Here is a 19,080-nt window from a genome sequence, read left to right as displayed (position 1 = left end):
TATAGCATGGCAAGCAATAAATGACTTGAAGGGGCTGGGGAAGGATTGGAGGGAGGATGGGGGGAGCTGGGATGCAGGGACACAGCTCCCAGCCTGCGTGTAGTCCCAGAAGTGCCCCAAATTGTGCTTTCGTTTTGTGGGAACATGGTGCAAGACTGCTCTGCTGGCATCCGCCGCTCATCACAAGCCTGCGTCTCCAGGTGTTTAGGTAGAGGGTGTGCTGCGTTTGTACTGTCTGTCTCCTCTTCTCTCCTGGACAAATTTTCTGCCCATTTGAAGCATTTCACTATGTAAAGTGAAATTTTTTTGGACAGTTTTTTTCTCTCCTGCTGTGGCTGGGTTGTAAGAGGAGATGTCTCCATCTCCCTGTGCTCTCCAGACTGTAACTCCCCCAGGTCTTCTCATGGGGGGCAAAACCTCATTCACTTTGTGCCCCTTCCCCTGGACATGCTCTGGGCTGGGAGCTGGATTCACCATTCAGCCCTCTCCTTAATACTGTCGCTTCGGTGATGGGGGCTGCGTGGGGCTCGTGGTCGGGGGCTGCCTTGGGCCACCTCCAAACCCTCCCTGTGCCCCCAACTGGGGCTGCATCGGTCCAGAGAGGACAACGCATGTGGGGCGAATGGGCTTTATCCTCTCTATGCCTGGAAAGGGGCAGGAAGGGAGCCAGGGCTGTTGGATTCCTTCCTCTTGCTCTCATGTTACAGAGCCGGGCTCAGGCCTTGCTCTCTGCCCCAGGGAGCCTCCAGCCCCCCGCCATAGCCCTGGGTGCTGTGCCCAGCTGCAGCAGGGCCTGTGGAAGCTGCTGCTCCCCAGCCCGCGGCTGGCTCTGACATGCAGCAGAGAGATGCTGCAGCAAAGCATCCTTCGTGTCTCCCTCCCCTTTGCAATCCCAGCCCTGAGTTCAGCATCTCTGGGGCGGCCGCTTCCCACCCTGTGGTGCGGGACCCTGTCGGTGCCTCCCCATCGCTGTGTCCGTGCATCCTCCCCATCGCTGCCGGTGGCCGCTCGCCCCCATTTTAGCTGTTTCTTTCCCAGTTTCCCCCTGTGCTGCAGGCTGGGAATGGTACGGTCCTCCCTTCAGCGCCCTTTGCTCTGTGGATGTTGCTAGAAGGTGAAGGCATCAGCGCAGGCTGCGGAGGCTGCAGCGGTTGCAGCCAGCCCCGAAACGCTCCGGGAGAGGGGGCAGAAGGGACCCGGCGAGGAGGATCCTGCTCAGCTACGGCCTTCTCCCTCCTGCTGCTGCTCGCAGGGTCTGGCAGCATCGTTAACGTCGTTAGCGAGGAGCCATGACCCAGGGGAAGGTAGGTGGGAGGCCAGCGCTTGGATGATGAGTTGTCCTGCTTGCATAATTGTTGCATGTTTAGCGGTGGGGGGAAATGGGTTGAAGGGAGGGGATTTAAGGAATAAAACAATTGCTGTGGAGGAGGGAGCTGGGTACCCATGCACAGCCCGGGGCATTGGCCCCTGTGATGGGGGGGGTTGGCAGAGTCAGGGGGTGGAGGGCTGTGTCCTTATGGCATTGGCGGCTGTTTTTTCCTGGGGCTGGATGTGGAGCTCAACCCTGCTGTTGGACCTGTGGCCGTTTCCTCCACCCATCCTGGATGGCAGGGAGATCAACGGGGTGCTTGTGCTTTCCCATCCATGGCCCCAGCAGTCAGCACTTGGCACCTGCCCTGAGCACCTCCTTCCCGGTCCAGGGAGCTCTGGATTTTGGGGGTTCTCCGATGCTCAGAGCCCAGGGAGGGGGGGGTTATGCATCCTCTGCCAGCACAGTGCACCATTGCCATGACAACGATGTGATGCTGGAGGCTGCCTGGATGCAGACAGCGCTGTCCCTCTCGTATCTCCTTGGGTATCTCTGGGGGTCTCGCATGACGTTGGCCACCCTATACCCAAGGGCTGTGTAACGGAGGACAGGGTGAGGACAGTCCCTGTGAGCTGGCGCAGGAGGTGGCACAGTTATCCCGACGCAGCTGGGTCTGCTCGTGGTGCACATCCCAGCCTGGTACCCTGGCTTTATTTTCCAGGGCCTGTTGCACCTTTAATTTAAGACCTTCTGACAGGGACTGCGCTGTCTGCTGCAGTGCTGGTTAGTCGATCTGCTTCACTTCGGACTTTTTGTGGTTCCAGCCCTGCGTCCCTGTGATCCATGGGGATGCTATCCCTGACGCTGAGCTGGCATCCCCTTCAGCAGCGAGGGCAGGATAAGCTCAGAGCTTATCCCGGGATGAAAAAGATCTAGAAGGTTAAATGGATAACGTTCCCAAGGAGAAGCAAGTTCTCAGGTGGCCTGAGGCTGGCTCTTTGCTGGGATTTCATAGTCTGAAGACGTGACATACCAAGTCCCTTATCTGCATCTTCAAATTACAGAAAGCAGCAAGGCTGAGCCTCTAGATGGGCAGAGAGGAACGAGCTAGAAGAAAATGTTGGTGGGCCAAGCCAGAGCACCTCCTGGGGGCTAAGAGGAGCTCCCCGAAATGTGGGTGTAAGTGGAAATGAAGGAGTTCAGGGTTTTCTGCCCAGGAACTGAAAGCTCTTTTTTAAGGGGAAATTTAGAAAGAAGTAGGCTGAAAAGCAGAGAAATATTTGGATACTTTCCAGTGTTACATATGAGCCCGAGGCCCCACGGAGGACTCTGGGCAAGGCTGTGTCTCCCCTCAGGCCTGGTTGCCTATAATTTTTCATCCCCTTTAACATGTCAGGTGTTTTCCCATCTCTTTCCTCAATCACATCAGAGGATGCTCCTTCCTGGGGTGTGGGGATGGGTCCATTGCCAGCTCACAGGAGTTACGGGGTGTCCTTCCAGTTCCTGGGATCCATCAGAGGGACCTCCAGACCTCTGTCCGTGCCCTGTCGGGTTCCCAGTGCAGGGCAGTTTCTGTGCTGTTTTTACAGTCTAACCTCTCCATCCCCCCTGCCCTTTCTGTGCAGCTTTCTGTGAACAACAAACCCCCCAGCTCCGAGGGGCAAGGGGAGAAGAAAGACAATGCCACGGCTCCACCAGCTCCTCCGACCTACGAGGAGGCGACAGCGGGAGAAGGGATGAAGTCTGGTGCTTACCCTCCTCCCCCGTCGGTCCCACTCCACCCCAGCTGGGCTTACGTCGATCCCAGTAAGTCCTTCTGTGGCTGTACCCAGGGTGAGCCCCTGGCAGAGGGGGTAGAGGGGTGCAGAGATTCCCCCTATCGGCTTGTAGAGAAGGGGGGAACCAGGGATGTGGTGCCCAGTTTGGTCCATGGTAGAGCTCATTTAAGTCATAAAGCCCACCTAAGTCACCCAACCACTAGACCACACTGCCTTCCAGAGGTGGGACTAAGCTCCAGTGCTCTGTCCCTGCTTTCCTTCCCAGTACTGGGATGGGAAAAATCCCCTCTCCCAGCTTGCTGCAGTGGGCAATGCCACCTCCCAGGGCTGGGGAAAGTCCCGGTGCAATGCTCCTGGCTCTGCAGGCAGCGGCCCCCCTCGAGCTCCTGCTCAACCCTGGCTTTCAAAGAAGCTGCTGAACTGGCAAAATCAGCGTCACGGCATCAAGTGACGTCTGGCTGCTATGAGCTGGTGGTCAGAGCCAGTGGAGGCTAAAACACAGCTGGATTTGAAGGCTGAATTGTTCCAGCATCGGTCTGCGTGGCCGACTCCTCGGCAAACAAACAGCTTTTCTTCCCTGGGTGCTGCGTGCAGCTTCTGCTTGGTTGTGACAAGCGGACAGAGGCCTGACTGTGCCCAGTGCAGGGGAACGGCTGCGTAGTGGCAAGCTGGGATGGATGCAGGACGCAGTGGCCGGCAAGCGAGTCTGCTGGGGTGGCCAACTGCTTGGTCAGCACAGCTTGAACTGGAGAGAGAGCACTGGAGGGACTGGATTTAATGACTTCTGAGTCCTCTCTCTCTGCTCAATCCTCTTCCCCTGCTGTGCTTTGCTGGCTGCCTGTTCCATCCAGCGGGGATGGTCGCAGCTGCAGGGATGGAGATGTTTAGGAAAGGGGAAAGAGCAAGCTAAACCCCGCTGAGATGTGTATGCCTGCACACTCCGATGGCTTCACAGACTTTTTCCATTCTTGTTTGCCTTCAGGGGTCAGAAACAGAGGGGATAAATAACCTCCCAGCTTGCTATAACAACCATCTGGGTCTTTCTACTGTCACGATGAATTAGGATGGGTGAAGCCCAAATGGGTTAGGATGCTGGTATTTTGGGTATCCCGGAGGACTTGTTTAGGTAATGTGTCATCTCTTGTCCCCTCCCTGACAAGCCTGGCAGGATTTCCTCTCTGCAGCTGTGACCTGATCCCTGCTGGTGTTTTCCTCTGATTTTTATGTCCTTCTCCCCTTTCCTTGCCCCCAGCCACGCTGCAAGCTGGGGCTCCTGTACCGGGGGGCAGCGGGTACGTGCCATGGGGCTGTGTCTAGCAGCTTATATGAGACTGGAAGTAGCTGGAGAGAAGTGGCGTGCGTTTTGGGTTGCTTTCTTTAATAATGAGCTTGGGACATGCTGTCTTGCTACCTCAGATGTGGCCATAGGTGGGAGGTGACGGGTGCTGGGGGCACTAGCCAGGGAGGAGGAAACCCCCTCCATTCCTCCGAGGCATTTAGGTGTCTAATTTGGTGTTTATATGCCTTGATTGCTTTGACGCAGGAGGCACTGAAGTGTCCTGGGGATATGGGCCTCAGGTGCTCTTGGCCCCGTGTGGGTGATGACAGATCTTGCAGAAACGCAGGGAGGATGCGCTGCAGGAGTTTCATCTCCACTGGGGCGTAGAAGAAGGCACAAGAGATTTACTAGGCTCAATAAGAACACAAGGGATTTATTTTCTGCCAGGGGCATCTTTAGGATGAGGCTTCTGCAATAAAAGCAAGCAGCCTTTGACTAGTAAAACAGAAGAAATCCAAGACCAGGGCGTTGAGTTTGGCTTTCTGGGTGTCTGCAGCCTGTCCAGCCAGCAGTTTGAGAGGGTCTTTCCTCCATCTGCCTGGAGGATCTGAGTATCGCTGAGCCAAAGAGCTTTGAGAAGGAGGGGAGCTATCTGTCAAACAGGTGGGGACATGAATGTATAGCTGGTGTAATTGCATAAGCCTTCATTCTATAGGAAACCCAGGTGGGGAGACTATTAGTCACAGATGGGATATTTGCAAGAGAAGTGAACAGCATAGGGGAACGATGAGCTAAGACAAGTGAGGCTTCGGTATTTGTTTTATTTTTTCTTGAGCATGAGGTTCAGATGGAGAAGGCTGATTATCACATCTGTTTTGTGCAGCTGATCTTAGTGGGGAGAAGCCGCTGCTTTGGGTTTCTCCTCGCAGCCCCCTGCCCTCCAATATCCTCGCTGCTGCCTCCATCCCTGGCTGTCGGCACGGTCGCCTCCCTGGCAGGCAGAGGTTTGCCGATGTTTCCCTCCATCTCCCTTCAGGCTGCAGAGCAAACTGATGCTTTCGGGTGCAGCCCTTGCCCATCTGCAGGGAAACTCCAGCAACAAGAGCTTGTGTTACAGAGCCCTCGGCAAAGCAGGGCTGGGTCGCGTGGTGCGATGGCTTTGGGGGAAGGCACTCTCAGCAGCAGCATCGGGGTTGTTTCACCCTTGTTTAGGCTCGCTGCTAAACCGTTCTCTGACTCCCTGCATGGAAATCGGATTCAGGGACAGACCCTATGGAAAAGCTGGCTGTAACGAGGTTCCCTCGGAGGAGAGGGCACACGGTTGACATAAGATGTGATGCAGACACAGTCTAAGTTCAGGCAATTACAGGGCAGCGAGGGAATCCTCCTGCACCAGAGCTCCTGATGGCAATGCCTGAGGTGCTGAGTCACAGCTCCTCTGGGGGATGCTTTAATATTCAGTGAAAGGTGAGCAAGGATATGATACGAGCCCTCTAATTGCCATTAAAAACACGGTGTTACCATAGACAGGAATTAACCCTGGTGTCCTGGTCGTGCTGGAGTTTGCAGAAGTGGCCTTCCCCACTCTGTTCTCAGAGACGGTCCTAATAAGATGCAGGAGTGCATCCCAGCAAGCCTCTCTTTTGCAGTGCAACAAGAAAACCTTGCAACTGGGGCCTCTTGAGCTGTAGTCAATCACTGGGGTCAGATTATTGCAGCTGGGGAGGGAGCTGGGTGATGGGAGCTGATCTGTCTGGCTTCTGCTTCAGGCACGAGCCCGAGCTATGGCAGTGGCGGGTACCCAGGGGACACAGAGATGCTCACGACCTTCAGCTGGGATGACAGGAACGTGCGCAGAGTCTTCATCAGGAAGGTAAGGGGCAAGTCTCTCCAGGCTCAGCCTTCCCCCGGGAAGGCAGGAGACCAGCTCGGAGCCCTCGGAGGGACCTGGCTGCGGTGGCTTTGCTGGCTTCCCTGGGCTGGGTGGCAAGCAGAGGGTCTGCGGGTCGCCCATGGGCTGCCTCTCCTTGCAGGTTTACGCCATCCTGATGGTCCAGCTCTTGGTCACTGTCGTTATTGTGGCTTTCTTCACCTTCTGGTAAGTCTCTTGCGTAGCACCGATGCTTGCTTTGTCCTGTGGATGACCTGCTCCTGAATTACCTGTTACTTGGGGGTGTTGTCTGTTATGTAGATACCTGAATTTTTTTTCCCCATGTGCTCCAATAGAAAAACAAAACTGAGGGAACCCTGAGAGGTCCTTCAGCATTTCTGCTGCCTTTCCTGCGTGCCCTCTGGATGGTGCATCGTCCCTTCTGCGTGCTGACCCCAGCCAAGAGGCCTGGGCTGCTTGCCCTTGAGTATTAACTGCTGTATTTTTCCTTTGGGAGTTATCAAGGCCATCAGATCCCAGCCCACCTCGGCTTTAGGGACTGGGTTACCTCTCCTTGCAGAAGCAGATACCCCGCACTCGAGCAGCGGCTGTCTCTAGCTCGGATGACTGAGCATTTTGGGCATGTGCAGCTCACGTTGCCTCCAGAATAAATAATGAATCACTGTCAGCCTGAGGACTTCAGCTCTTTAATCATGTCTCAGAGAAGGCAGCGGCCATTCCCCGAGTAAGCCTGACTGTGTAATTGATAACAGGGGGCCGTCTTTCCAACTTGACAGGTTGAATTTCTTTCCAGTTGGTCAGTCTGCTGGGTAGATTCAGCTGTGGGGTTGGTTTTTTTTTTCACATACCCCGTGCTGCATCACCCCGTGTGTATTCCCGGATTTAATGTAGCAGCAACCTGTGAAGTGATTGACTTTTTTATGCTTTCTGCTCAGCATCCTTTTTCTCTGTCTTGCAGCGAGCCGGTCAAGGGGTACATTCAGACGCACGCTGCCTGGTATTGGGCTTCCTAGTGAGTATCTCTGTCTTCTCCTATGGCTGTATATGCTCCAAACAGCTCTGGATGTGGCTGCGGTGATGAGGAGACACTTCCCAAACACTTTCCTACCTTGTGTGTGAAGAATTGCACTAACACGTGTGCAGGGGGAGATGGGGAAATTCATGGATAACTCTGAGGTGACAAGACAGAAAATGTCACCTAAATGAGTCTGAGACATGAGATATGCTAGGTATCTACAAAGGCTTTCAAAAAGAGGGCTTGCTGCTCTACAAACCAGGGTCAAAGTGAATACATGAGTATTGCTTGCAGAGCAAACCGGGGAAAACTGGAGAGCTTCCAAGAAAACTGTGCAGAAACCCAGATGTGAGAGCTGAAAGGGTGCCTAGGGTACCGTAGAGGCTTCGTTTTGGGTTTGTCCCATTGAAAGCAAGGAGATTGCCTGGGTTTACATTGCATACCTTGATATGCAACAGATGAAGGGTGCCGGCAATGTTAAGAGGAGGATGCATTTGGAGGGATTAGGATGATTCTGGGGCTGTCATGCCTGGGTCTTCATCACAGAGCTGCTGTTGGTGCCCAGAATTTGGGATGCCGTTCATTAGTCAAGCCTGGTCCGAAAGGTCAGCTCGGAGGTAGCGTAGGCTGTGCCGCCGTGCGTTAGCGTATTTGCAGTTGTGCTGGTTTCCTGGATGCCACTTGTGTTATTGCTGCTAATTAAGCAGGCAGAGTGTGCGATGCAATTGTCCGTGAACAAGGCTCTCTGAACTTGGCTTTAATTAGCTCACACCCAAATCATGAAATGTGTCCAGGCCCAGAGATGAGACACCAGCTTATATAACTTAAAACAAAGACCCAAAATAGCAGCAATAGAAGGGAACTGGCATCGGTATGCCTCTTTGACCTTAAAGGAAAATAATGTGCTCCTCCTTGGCCAGGTGGTAGATTGGAGAAGCAGCGTTGCCTTGTAGGGAGACAAGACCAAGCTCTGCTCAGGTCTGTGCTTTGTCCTTTGGGTTCAGCTCCTGCAGCTTACTGGACAGCTAGCATTTATATCTTGCAGTAGGAGCAAACCCATCCTGGGCCAACTGCGGGGAGGCTCTTGTACTTGAGGGACTTAAATTTTGTCTGTCCCTTCACCTCCCAGCGAGCCAACCCTTCCCTCCATCCCAGTGTCTCCAATTGCTTGTCCTGATCTGGGTCTGGATCTCTTTCATATGCGGAGACCCCAGCTCTCTGTGTATCTCTGTGAAATAGAAGTGGGTGCCCTCGGGTGTTTTCCTACTGCTGGGGTGATGGCTCAGGGGGAAAAAAGGAAGAGCAGATGAGCAACAAGGGATGCAAAGGAGATGGACAACCGCAATGGCTCTCTTTGCTCCCTACATGCCTTCTTTCCATCTATTTGGCCACATCCACTCCGGCTTTCCTGGTTTCCCCATGGGAGAGCAATGCTCAGGTTTATCTCTGGTGCATTTATCGTGGCCCGTGGGTTTTACTGTCACATTCATTTATTAGACCTAAGGTGACTGGCTATCGTGCAGCCATCGGCATGCTTGGAAGCTACTTTCCCCCCCAGGCACTGGGTGAAAGCAGGTAAGCAGGTTCCCACTGTGCCATAACCCATCAGCAGCATGGAAAAACACCCGGGCTGCGTGATGTCCAGAGCAGGGGGAGACCATCCCTCAGCTGTTGGATTTTTTTGCTTTGCTGAAGGGTCAAGTCATGTGAGATAAATAACTCTCCTGTGACGTGGGGCTGGCTTGTGCAACAGCATATTAGGCTTGGGTCTGTGAGCTTCGCTGACCTTAGAGGATCCTTCTGCTGTTGAACTCTTCCTCGAGTGCTGGCGCAGTAACGCGGGACCAGTCCCCTTCTCTGACGCAGACCTTCCCTCTGGCCTTAGGCAAGTCCCTTCTACCAGCCTGGTGAATCTTGGTTTAAGTGCTGCTTATCCCAGCAGGATGCCTTGATTCCCACCAAGCCGGGAGGTGGCTGGACATGAGGGGCAAAGTCTGGCCACCTCCATATGAGCAGGTCATGCGCTGATGAGGTGTCAACAGCAGACACGTTGGGGTGCTCCATCTCTCCTGGGCCCGAATGCTAAAACCACCCTTCGGGTTTTTCAGGGACTGTCGTGCTGTCCCCCCTTGGACTGGCATAAGCAAAGCAGGCAGCGGTGGGCAGAAAACCGCTTCAGTGAGAGGTAGTTACTGCCTCGCTTCCTACCCAGCCTCAGCTCCTGGCGTGGCGCTTGCGTTTTAAACAGCGCAGCAGAGCACTGAAACTTGTCAGCTGGAGACTTCTGCATCAACACACAAGGCTAGGGTTTTCCTCCCTAAACTTAGCTTTTTTTCTTTTCTTTGCAGTGCTGTTTTCTTTGTGACCTACTTGATTCTTGCTTGCTGCTCCGGACCTAGGTAAAATATTTTCTTTTCGGATTTGAAACAGACCTGTGAAATGAAGGATGAATGTTTTTCTTCTTGTTTTGAGCACGACCAACAATGTTGCAGAGATGGGATGGGGTCATGCTGGCACGGTGATGTAGGGACCGAGGTGGCAGCTGTATTTTCAGGCCTGATGCAGTTGTGGGTTGCTGCAACACAGCATTAAAAGCTGAAGTCAAATTGCAACTGGGAAGGAAGCTATGTTGCAGCAAAAATTGCATCGTTGCGTAGCTCCAAAGTCTCATTATTAAATACTGCAGAGGATGGTCGTCTTTGCTCTCGGTGGAGCAGGGCACTGCTGACTGCTTTGCTGGAATACCACGGGGATGTTTGCCCTCTTGGTCTAGGAGCACCCCAAATGCTCTCCCATTCCCAACGGGATGACTGTCCCCTTGCACCGCCCCTGCCATTTGCTGCACAGGCCACTAATTACACAGCACATCTTATGCAACCTGTTACACAGCGCTGCTAACTGCCTCTGCCCTCTGCGTCGCAGGGCTGACCAGCCCCTGTTTCTTCACTTGCAGGAGGTATTTCCCATGGAATCTGATCCTGCTGAGCATCTTTGTAAGTAGCACATCTGGACAGCATCTGCCCTGCGCCTGCAACCGGCGTGGGTTTCCAAATGGCTCCAAGCAGGAGAGATGTCGGGATTCCTGCAGAAAGCAGGAGTTTCATCCTCTAATTGCCCTGCACTTGGGCTGAGGAGCTGTAGTTGAACTAGAATGTGATGATAAAAAAAAAGCCTGTGGGAGATGGGGTGGGGTGCTGGAGGCCTGTGCAAGAGGGGCAGAGGGATGGACAAGGTGGGACTGCTCTCTGGGTGGTGGCCTGCCCTCACTTTAACCTGCCCTGTGGATATTAATCACTGGAGAATTAGAAACTATGCAGAAATTTCTTCTCTTGAGCATCCATTTAAGAAGCTTCACTGCCCTTATCATCAGCACTGTAATTGAAATGTTTTCTCTGTTGTGTGTCTCTCCCTGGGACATGAATGTGGGAGTAATGTGGTTCTCTTTCCCTCCCAGACACTCTCCATGGCTTATCTCACTGGAATGCTCTCCAGGTAGGTTGAGCATGAGGTCTCCGGAGGTTTTCTGGTCCTATGTCCTGTCTCTTCCCACAAAAACATTTCCCTACTTCTGAAATACATGGGCCACCTCATCTCCTTGGAGCTGTTCCAGCAGCCACACAAAGCCTGACCTGCCCTTTTGAAAAAACTTCTTAGAGAAGCTCGCCAAGACCTATGGTGGCTTCCCTTTCTCTGGCACAGTCGGGGCAGCACAGGGTAGCTCCTGGCTATGCTAAATCCTATAGGAGAGCACTAGGGAGCCAGGGACGAGGCCGTGCCTGCATGAGGGGCTATAGGGGACTACCATATGCTGTGATCTCACCTTTTCCACTAAGCAGCACTCTAGCAGATGGGGCTGGAGTGAGACAAGGAGTTTGTTCCAGTAGTTTCATGTGGTGGGTTTTTTTTTTTTGTAGTCTACAGCTTGCTCCCTTTTGCTTGTGTTTTTACTGTTACAATCTGCTCACAAGATCAGCCCCGGTTCACGTGGGTCCCTGGTGATGAGGCAGATGAGCCAGTGGGTGTTGATGGATGTGCGCTGGGGACAAAGAAAGTAGTGGCTTCAGCAGCTCGGGGAAAATACTAGTGATATCACTCTCAAACTGAAGGGGAGAGCGGGGACTGGCTTTTCTTAGTGCTGAGCCTGGTGCTGTAACCAAAATCAGTAGTCAGACACAAAAAAAAAAATTATAACCTAAGCCTGCAGTCTCTCTACCTGTTCAAATCCCTCCTTCCCTGTGGTTTTCCAAGACTCAAATCCCTGTTACGAGCACATCAGTAGTGTAACAGTGGCTGCAGCTTTCCCATTTCTCATTTTGCTGCAATGACGTTTGTCATTCTGCTTTTATTACCTCCCAGTTTAAATCCTCCCCCTTCTCCATCTGTCCATGGGCAGATAGATTTTTACAGTAAGTCCCCATCTTAGCTGCTCATGAGTTTCCAGGAGGCATAGACGTGCCCTCCTACCTACCCTCTTCTATTTAAAGCATGAGGAAAACCCATCTAGTCTTTTTTTAGCGTTTTCTACCCTTCCCTTTCTTACACGAAGGGGGGACATTGATAATTTCGGTGCTGTTTGTGCCCCTAGGACTCACGCTTTCCCTGTACGCCTCTGCTAAGCTTCTGCCTGTCTTAACCCCTCCTTCCACCGGTCCCTGTGGGAAACACTGAAAAGTGGTTCTGCTGTTAATTTTGCAGTTACTACAATACCAAGTCGGTCCTTCTGTGTCTGGGGATCACAGCTCTGGTGTGTCTGTCTGTCACGATCTTCAGCTTCCAGTCCAAGGTGAGTTTGTGCTGACCGGTCCCTCTGGGAGAGGCACCTCCGTGGGGCAGGACCACAGGGTCAGGCAGTGCTGGGTGAGGTGTGAGGGGCAGGTCTGTAGGGCTCTGGATACAGGAGCAACCTGGGATGTGAAGTGAAGGTTAGAGGAAGATTAGGACAGACGCTGGGGGGAGGGATGTGTCGGGGTACAGGTGGGGCTGGAAGATGCTAATGTATGGGGGTAAGGAGGCTTTTTTTGAGGATTAGGCTGTGGGGTACAGGAGGGCACTGGCACAAACGTGGGGGGGGCTTTGGGGTTTCAGGTACGCGGTGGGTACAGAGTTCTTGCCCGTGGCAATAAAGGGGATACGGTAAGCGTTTGGCTCTGTGCCATACGGATGGGTGTTGGGCTATAGGACCCGAGATGCAGATGAAGCAATTGCCATGCGACAGCAAGATGGGTGTGCTGCTGGCGTGTCCCTCCCTGTGGACACGGGGAGGTTTGGCTCCCCTGGCTGCCTCCCATTCGGCACTCTGCACTTGTAACGTGATGTTCTTTACCTCTGCAGTTTGACTTCACCTCCTACCAGGGCGTCCTCTTTGTGATGCTCATGGTCCTCTTCTTTGGCGGCATCATCCTGGCTGTGATACTGCCCTACCAATATGTGAGTAGCGACCTGTGCCCCTCCTTCCTCACCCAGTGCCACCAGTCCTGGTGCAAGGCTGGGAGCTGATCAGCCTAAAGCAGGCAAGCTCCAGGGCTTGGCTTGAGAGGGGCGTCCCAGCCCGCTCTCCAAAAACGTGCAGAAACGCCAACAGAAACAAAAGGCCAGACCAGGTGGCTGTTGCCTTCTTGTACAATCAGATATCAGGTTTTAGGACAGCACTGGCCTGGGGCTTGAGGAAGTTTGCTTCTGTTCCTGGAGCTGTGTAGTGACTCCACAGCAGGTCACATCACCTGCTTGTGCCTCAGTTTCCCTTCCAGTAAAACCAGGGCGGTGTGCCCATTAAAGCACTTGCCTGCTCAATACAAAACAGGGCTCTTGTCCCAAATTCAAGGCAGGACTTGGACTCTGGACGAGTGCAGTGGGGTGCCTGGCTGGCCAGACCTGGCTGTGTTCACACCGACGTCAGGCACTGTCCTGCAGCGTTTCAATCCTGAGGTTCAAATTTCTCCGGAATAAGCCCCTCTGGAGAGGGGCCCGGGAACACGTCCTGACCATGAGGGACTACCTTGTCGCTCCTCCAGCTGCTGCCAGCCCCTCTTGCATGGGCCCAGCTCCTTCCGTCAGCCTCCCTGCTTTTGGCTCAGACCCAGGCACAACTGGTGTTGGCTGTGCCCAGCTGAAAGCTTGGGGTGGCTGGTGACCACACCTGATAGAGGGTTTGGCGTGGCAGCACCAAGTGTCTGGTCTCCATCCAAGAGTGTCTCATTAGGTGAGTTGTCATTCAGGCAAGAGCCTGCCAGACCCTGGAAGATGCTGATGAAAGAGGGAAGGTGTGTGGGGCTGTGCAGCCACCATTAATCACCCTGAATGCCTGCTTGCACTGGAGACAGGCACCTGGCTTTGATCGCGGCAGCCTTTAAGTGACCTCGTTGTGGTTTAACCCGGCAGGCAGCTAAACACCACATAGCTGTTCACTCCCTCCCCAGTGGGATGGGGGAGAGAAATCGGGGGGAAAAAAACACTGTGGGTTGAGATAAAGACAGTTTAATAGGACAGAAAAGGAAGGGAAAATAATAATAAAAGAATATACAAAATAAGTGATGCATGATGCAATTGCTCACCACCTGCTGATCGATGCCCAGCCAGTTCCTGAGCAGTGGTTCCTCCCCAGCCAACTCCCCCAGTTTATATACTGAGCACGATGTCGTATAGTATGGAATAGCCCTTTGGCCAGCTTGGGTCATATGGTATGGAATAGCCCTTTGGCCAGTTTGGGTCAACTGTCCTGGCTGTGTCCCCTCCCAGCTTCTCACTGGCAGGGCACGCGAAGCTGAAAAGCCCTTGACTGGTGTAAGCGCTGCTTAGCCACAGCTAAAACATCAGTGTGTTATCAAAATTATTCTCATCCTAAATCCAAACCACAGCACTATAGCAGCTACTAGAAGAAAAAAAATTAACTCTATGCCAGCCGAAACCAGGCCAGACCTCCAAACCCTTCACATCCTACCTGGCTTCTGTGGGGACCCGAGTCATACTTTAAGGGCCAGACCTGCAGGAGACGCTCCCACTGGTGTTAGCCCTGGAACTGGTCTGATAACGGACAAACGCACAGGCTGGTGTTCCCAAAACCAGGAGCTTGAATTTTGGTTGTCTTAGCTTGCGATCCACCTCTCCCCTGCGCAAACGTGAGGGTAAACCAGCTTGCAGTGCCAAGCCACTGCCGTTAAACTGTTGAGACAACTACTCTTTATCTTGCAGCTTATCAAGATAAGCATAGCTTGAGGCAGCCTTGTCATGAGCTTGTCTACCTGGGGAGGCAGGCTGCGATCTCGAGGCTGGATCAGCCATCCGTGTAGGCACCTTCTCCTGAAATACAGGCAACTTCTCCATTAGCGCCGTGTGCCACTGTGCCACAGCAAGCAGGGGCTGAGGTTTGGTCTTAATTCCAGCGAATTTCCTGCTGTGACTCCAGCAGATGAATGCATTTAAGTTATGCTTGTTAATTAAAGCTGGGTCTGCTCTCGGAAGCATTTGGTGTTTCTTCCAGTGGCATCAGCCTTGTCTGGGTAAATAAGCACATAGGGCTGCTGCAAAATGTTTCCATCAGGATAGTGCTAAGATGTTTCCGCAGAGACGGCAGCTGTGTTGAAGTAGGTTATTTGCAAACACAAATACCTTATGTAGAAGCTTATAAGCCAAGTAGACACAATGGTCACAGTGGGAAGGGAAACTGAGGCACAGTGACCTATTTTTTTGCCATGCAGAGGTCAATAACTGAAACTGTGGTGGAGCTGGAAGTGGTGCAAGTCTATCCTGGGCTATTAGAGCACTTTCCCTAATAACTCGTATCCTCCACATGAGAGCTAAGCCCTCTTCTGTGTCAAGTCCTAATTAACCAGTTTTCTCCCAGGCACTGACTGATGGATTTGTTTCCTTCAGGTCCCCTGGCTCCACGCGATCTATGCTCTGCTTGGTGCCATTATCTTTACTATGGTAAGTGGTGCCCGTCATGGGGCCTGGGCATATGCTGGCAGGAAAAATAAGCACATAAGCAAGGAGTAAATGCTTTTAGCCTTGAAGGGTGTTTGGGGAAGGGAGAAGAGCGAATTGCAGGATTGCAGAGAGCTCCACCATCCTTAAATGGCTCGTGACTAACAATTATTGCAGTGATCTCATCCTCGTCCCGAGAAGGTGTTGGTGTACGTGACAGTGCTGCTGCAGAGCACGGTGCGATTGGCAAACCCATGCTGTATGCGCAATACTAGGTGTGAACAGCAGAAAGCATTGTAGGGATAGGGCAAAAAGGCATCTCTGGAGTGGGAAAAGCAGAGATTAAGCTTTGGCGCAGCAGTGGGAGCTGGACTGCAGGGCTCCGAGGGAGCCTGGGGATGAAATGAGGCTGCAGAAGAGAGCAGGGGCTGGTTGAGTGGGGAGCGGGCCAAGGATCGGGTACGAGTTTGACTAACAGAAACAGAGGTACAGGGAGTGAGAGGCCGTGGCTTGGGAACAGGGGGCATTAGGAAGGTTCGTTGCAGGCAGGAAAAGCCCTGCAGCTGGGCAGCTCCTCCAAGGAAAGCTGAAAAGGCTTGATTCATTCCTCCGCTCCCCAGCGGTCCCTCCTGCGAGCCTCTTCCCAGAGCAAGTCCTGGCAGTGCCATGCTTGCCATTCAGGTGTGGGAGTTTTCTGGGAAGATGCTTGGCATTACCTTGAGGTGGGGGTCAGGAGGAGGGCTGCCTTGGGGTTCAAGGCGGTGCCCATTGGGCACATTGTGAATAAGAACAGTTGAGCAATTTCATTTATTAACTACAATAAAGTAATTTTAAGTGAGCTCAGATATTTCTTCTGTGATTCATGATTACAGGCTGCTCTGTAAAATACAAGTAGCCTAAACTTCTTATAATTACCCCATAAACTTTAGTCAGAAACTGAGCTGATGGAGTTTCTTGTGCCAGGTTTGTCAGCTCAGCCTGACAATGTCTGGGGAGATCGGTTGTTATTTATGCCTGGGGAGGGCAGAGGTGCCAGCTGACCCCAGGCGATGGCAAAGATGCCCTGCCAACCCTGAAGACCTCCGTGCCAAGGTGTCTGTTGCGGGCTAGATTAACAGAGGGTGTAGAGGTGAGATGGGAGAAGATACTGAGCTTGAAGTCATGCGACAAGGTGCAGGTTTTCTTGCAGCTGGGCTACCAGCCTGCCTCGTAGCCCATGTTTGCTTCTGTGAGTGCTGTGTCCCTGCAGGGAGGCTGGGCAGTGGATTCCCACCGTGATGGCTTCACTGGTAAAATCTGCCCTGCACCCAGTTGTGTTTGTACCTCAGAAAGGTGTCAGCTCCCCTCCGGGCCCGGCTACCTCTGCTGGCAGCTCTGCAGGCCTTGGTGCTGCCCAGGATCTGGGGTTTCTTGCTTTTTATTGCTCTGGTGGTGCTGCTGCTGCAATGCCACGTTGGGTCCAGGTCACCTTGTTACCTGGCAGATGTTTCTGAACTGGGAATAGCAAGTTGTAGGGACTGGCTGAGGAGGAACAGGGAGAATGGCTCCAGAGCTGATCCTGGGACACGTTTGGGATGGATGAAGCGAAGGGGGGAACCTTGGGGAAAAAGCATGAAGGAAGCAGGCCTGGAGTAATAGTTAGGCTCAAGGTTTGACTCTCAAGAGTGAAATGGAGGAAGGGGAAAGCTGCAGCTTGTTCGGTGCATTGTTCTGAGCTTTTAAATTGCAGTTACAGCCTATAAAAAGTGGCTGCATTTTTGTTCTTGGGTACAGTGAAGCAATTAGGAGAACTCCTGTCATTAGAGCATTTCTTGCCTCCAAATCTCCATGTGACTGCTATTGGGTTTCCTCCTTTCTCCTCGCAGTTCCTGGCATTTGATACCCAGATGCTGATGGGGAATCGTCGATACTCGCTGAGCCCAGAGGAATACATCTTTGGAGCCCTCAATATCTATCTGGACATCATCTACATCTTCTCCTTCTTTCTCCAGTTCTTTGGCTCCAGCCAGGAGTGAGTGCAGCAAGGCAGTATCTTCTCTTTGCTGGCAAGATGCAAGTGTTTAAAAAAAAAATATTAAAAGAAGAGGAAAAGAGGGTTAAAAAAACAAACAAAACCAAACCCACCCTTTCTGGCCCACTAGCAGGCTCCATTCAATCAGCTGAGCAAAGCCCCTGGGTTCCTTATGCAGCTTGTATATATGCTGTTAGGCCTTTGTGACCCAGAAAGCAAAGCAGGGCTTAAGTGTTATGTCTCTTCTGCTCCCTCCACTCCTCCTGAGATCAAACCAGACCAGAGACTGGGAGGCATGAGATCAAGATCTTTTCCCCAGAGGCTGTCAGAGTTGCCTGTCTGAGTCCTGCGCATGATGAGATGTTGAAGTGCTGAGAACAGCTCTGCAAAGGGAAAACAACATTCAGGGGAGGAGAGTAGGGAATTTGGCTAGGATTGTGGCAGGAAAACCAGCTGAACGAAGGGAAAAGGCTAGGGAAATCCTCGTGTTCCTCTGTTTCTCTCCTGCATTCATTTGGAGCCTTGTGGCCTCTGCAGAGATTTACTCCTCGTAGTACCCGCTTTTAGAAGCGCAGAGCACGGGATCACGTAGTCTGGATGTCCCAGCAATCAGTCCTCCAGGCACAAGGGCACTTGTTCGGGATGTGCGGCCTCTTTGAGGACATCCCTAATGCCCCTGCAGGAAGAATTCTTCTGTATCCTTTGCATCTGGCTGTGGGGCTGAGTTTGTACTTTCTTTCCTTCCCAGAGTGGGATAGCAGGACCGCTGGCCGCGGGCTCACCTCCCCGCCCAAAGCGGGACGCATATGCCAGTTCTCTCAGTGTTGGCCCTTCACCTGGGAGGGCTGTGATCCCATGTAAGGCCTGTTGGAGGAGAATGGCAGAGAGGAGATGAGAGAGGCCGAGTTTCAGAGCCCATGCAAAGCCAGGCACCTCGTGATGTGGGAAATGGGTGGCTGAGATCCTGTGACCCATCATAAGGATCTGATGCCTTCACAAAATTGTCTCGGTTGCTCGAGATTAATGGTCCTAAGTGGTTACTACCCAGAGACTGAGGCCAGGGTGAATGCCCATTGCTCAAAACGGGCACTGCTTTGTAGCAAACACCGATGTTGCCTCTTCCCCTTGCTCTGGCCATGTTCCAGTTTTGCTCCCCCAAACGGAGATGTCGGTGAGAGCACTGGGTGCCTGTGAATGCTCAGGTAACTTTCCATCTTCCCCTTGCTCACATTCCCCTGTTTGGGGATTAGCTGGCTAATTTCTAACTGTAAAGCTCCAGGTGGAGATAAGAGGCCTTTTGCTCTTTTAAAAAGTGATCCTTCCTGCTGATAGAAACCCGTATCTTCAATCTCTCTGGGAATGCCAGGGCAAGTGCGTCACTGAGCTGCCTCTAGCAATCCCTGCGTGTTAGAGAGAGGCTATGCCAAAATGCTCCGTACCGCACGTTCTTCCTCTGCTGCTGCCCTGGCTTTTACCCTTCACATGTTCTATCTCCCGCCACACGTGTTCAATGCCCCGAGCTGGGCAGAGGAAAGTTACTGTGCAGAGAGTAAAAATGCTTCAGCCCCTCTGTGGCTGCATTGACCTTGTCCATGATCACACAGGAGCACAACTGATGCTTTCCAGCTTACCAACCCCAAAACTGACCCCTCCGACATGCTTTTATTTTTCCTTTTAGGAATAAAGGACACTATTAGGTGGTGATAGCATTAAGTTCATGACCTAATGATTTCTGCAGTACATGCCAGAGAAGAAACAAGGGCCTTGAATTGCCAAGCAGGCAGAATTGGGAGAGGGGACAGCATGGGAGGCACCCTAAAAGTTTATGAAATAGGATTTTAAAGAGGGAATTTTCTGGCTCAGACCCATGCAGGCAC

The 19,080-nt window shown here is 52.6% G+C and overlaps 1 protein-coding gene across 1 annotated transcript; it reads left to right on the top strand.

Moving 5' to 3' along the window:
- Nucleotides 1-1,289: 1,289 nt before the first annotated feature.
- Nucleotides 1,290-17,207, top strand: FAIM2 (Fas apoptotic inhibitory molecule 2; the record flags this gene model as incomplete). The annotated part of the gene is made up of 12 exons (XM_082332421.1): nt 1,290-1,304; nt 2,935-3,115; nt 6,136-6,239; nt 6,400-6,464; nt 7,216-7,269; nt 9,621-9,671; nt 10,226-10,265; nt 10,727-10,764; nt 11,968-12,055; nt 12,604-12,699; nt 15,142-15,195; nt 17,058-17,207. 12 exons carry the CDS (start codon nt 1,290-1,292, stop codon nt 17,205-17,207), a joined length of 936 nt encoding a protein of 311 aa, XP_082188547.1.
- Nucleotides 17,208-19,080: the final 1,873 nt, after the last annotated feature.

The sequence above is a fragment of the Platalea leucorodia genome (assembly GCF_965183815.1).
Source record: "Platalea leucorodia genome assembly, chromosome: 23".
Lineage (NCBI taxonomy): Eukaryota > Metazoa > Chordata > Aves > Pelecaniformes > Threskiornithidae > Platalea > Platalea leucorodia.
Note: the sequence above shows the minus strand (reverse complement) of the source record. Positions and strands in the feature narration are given on the sequence as shown.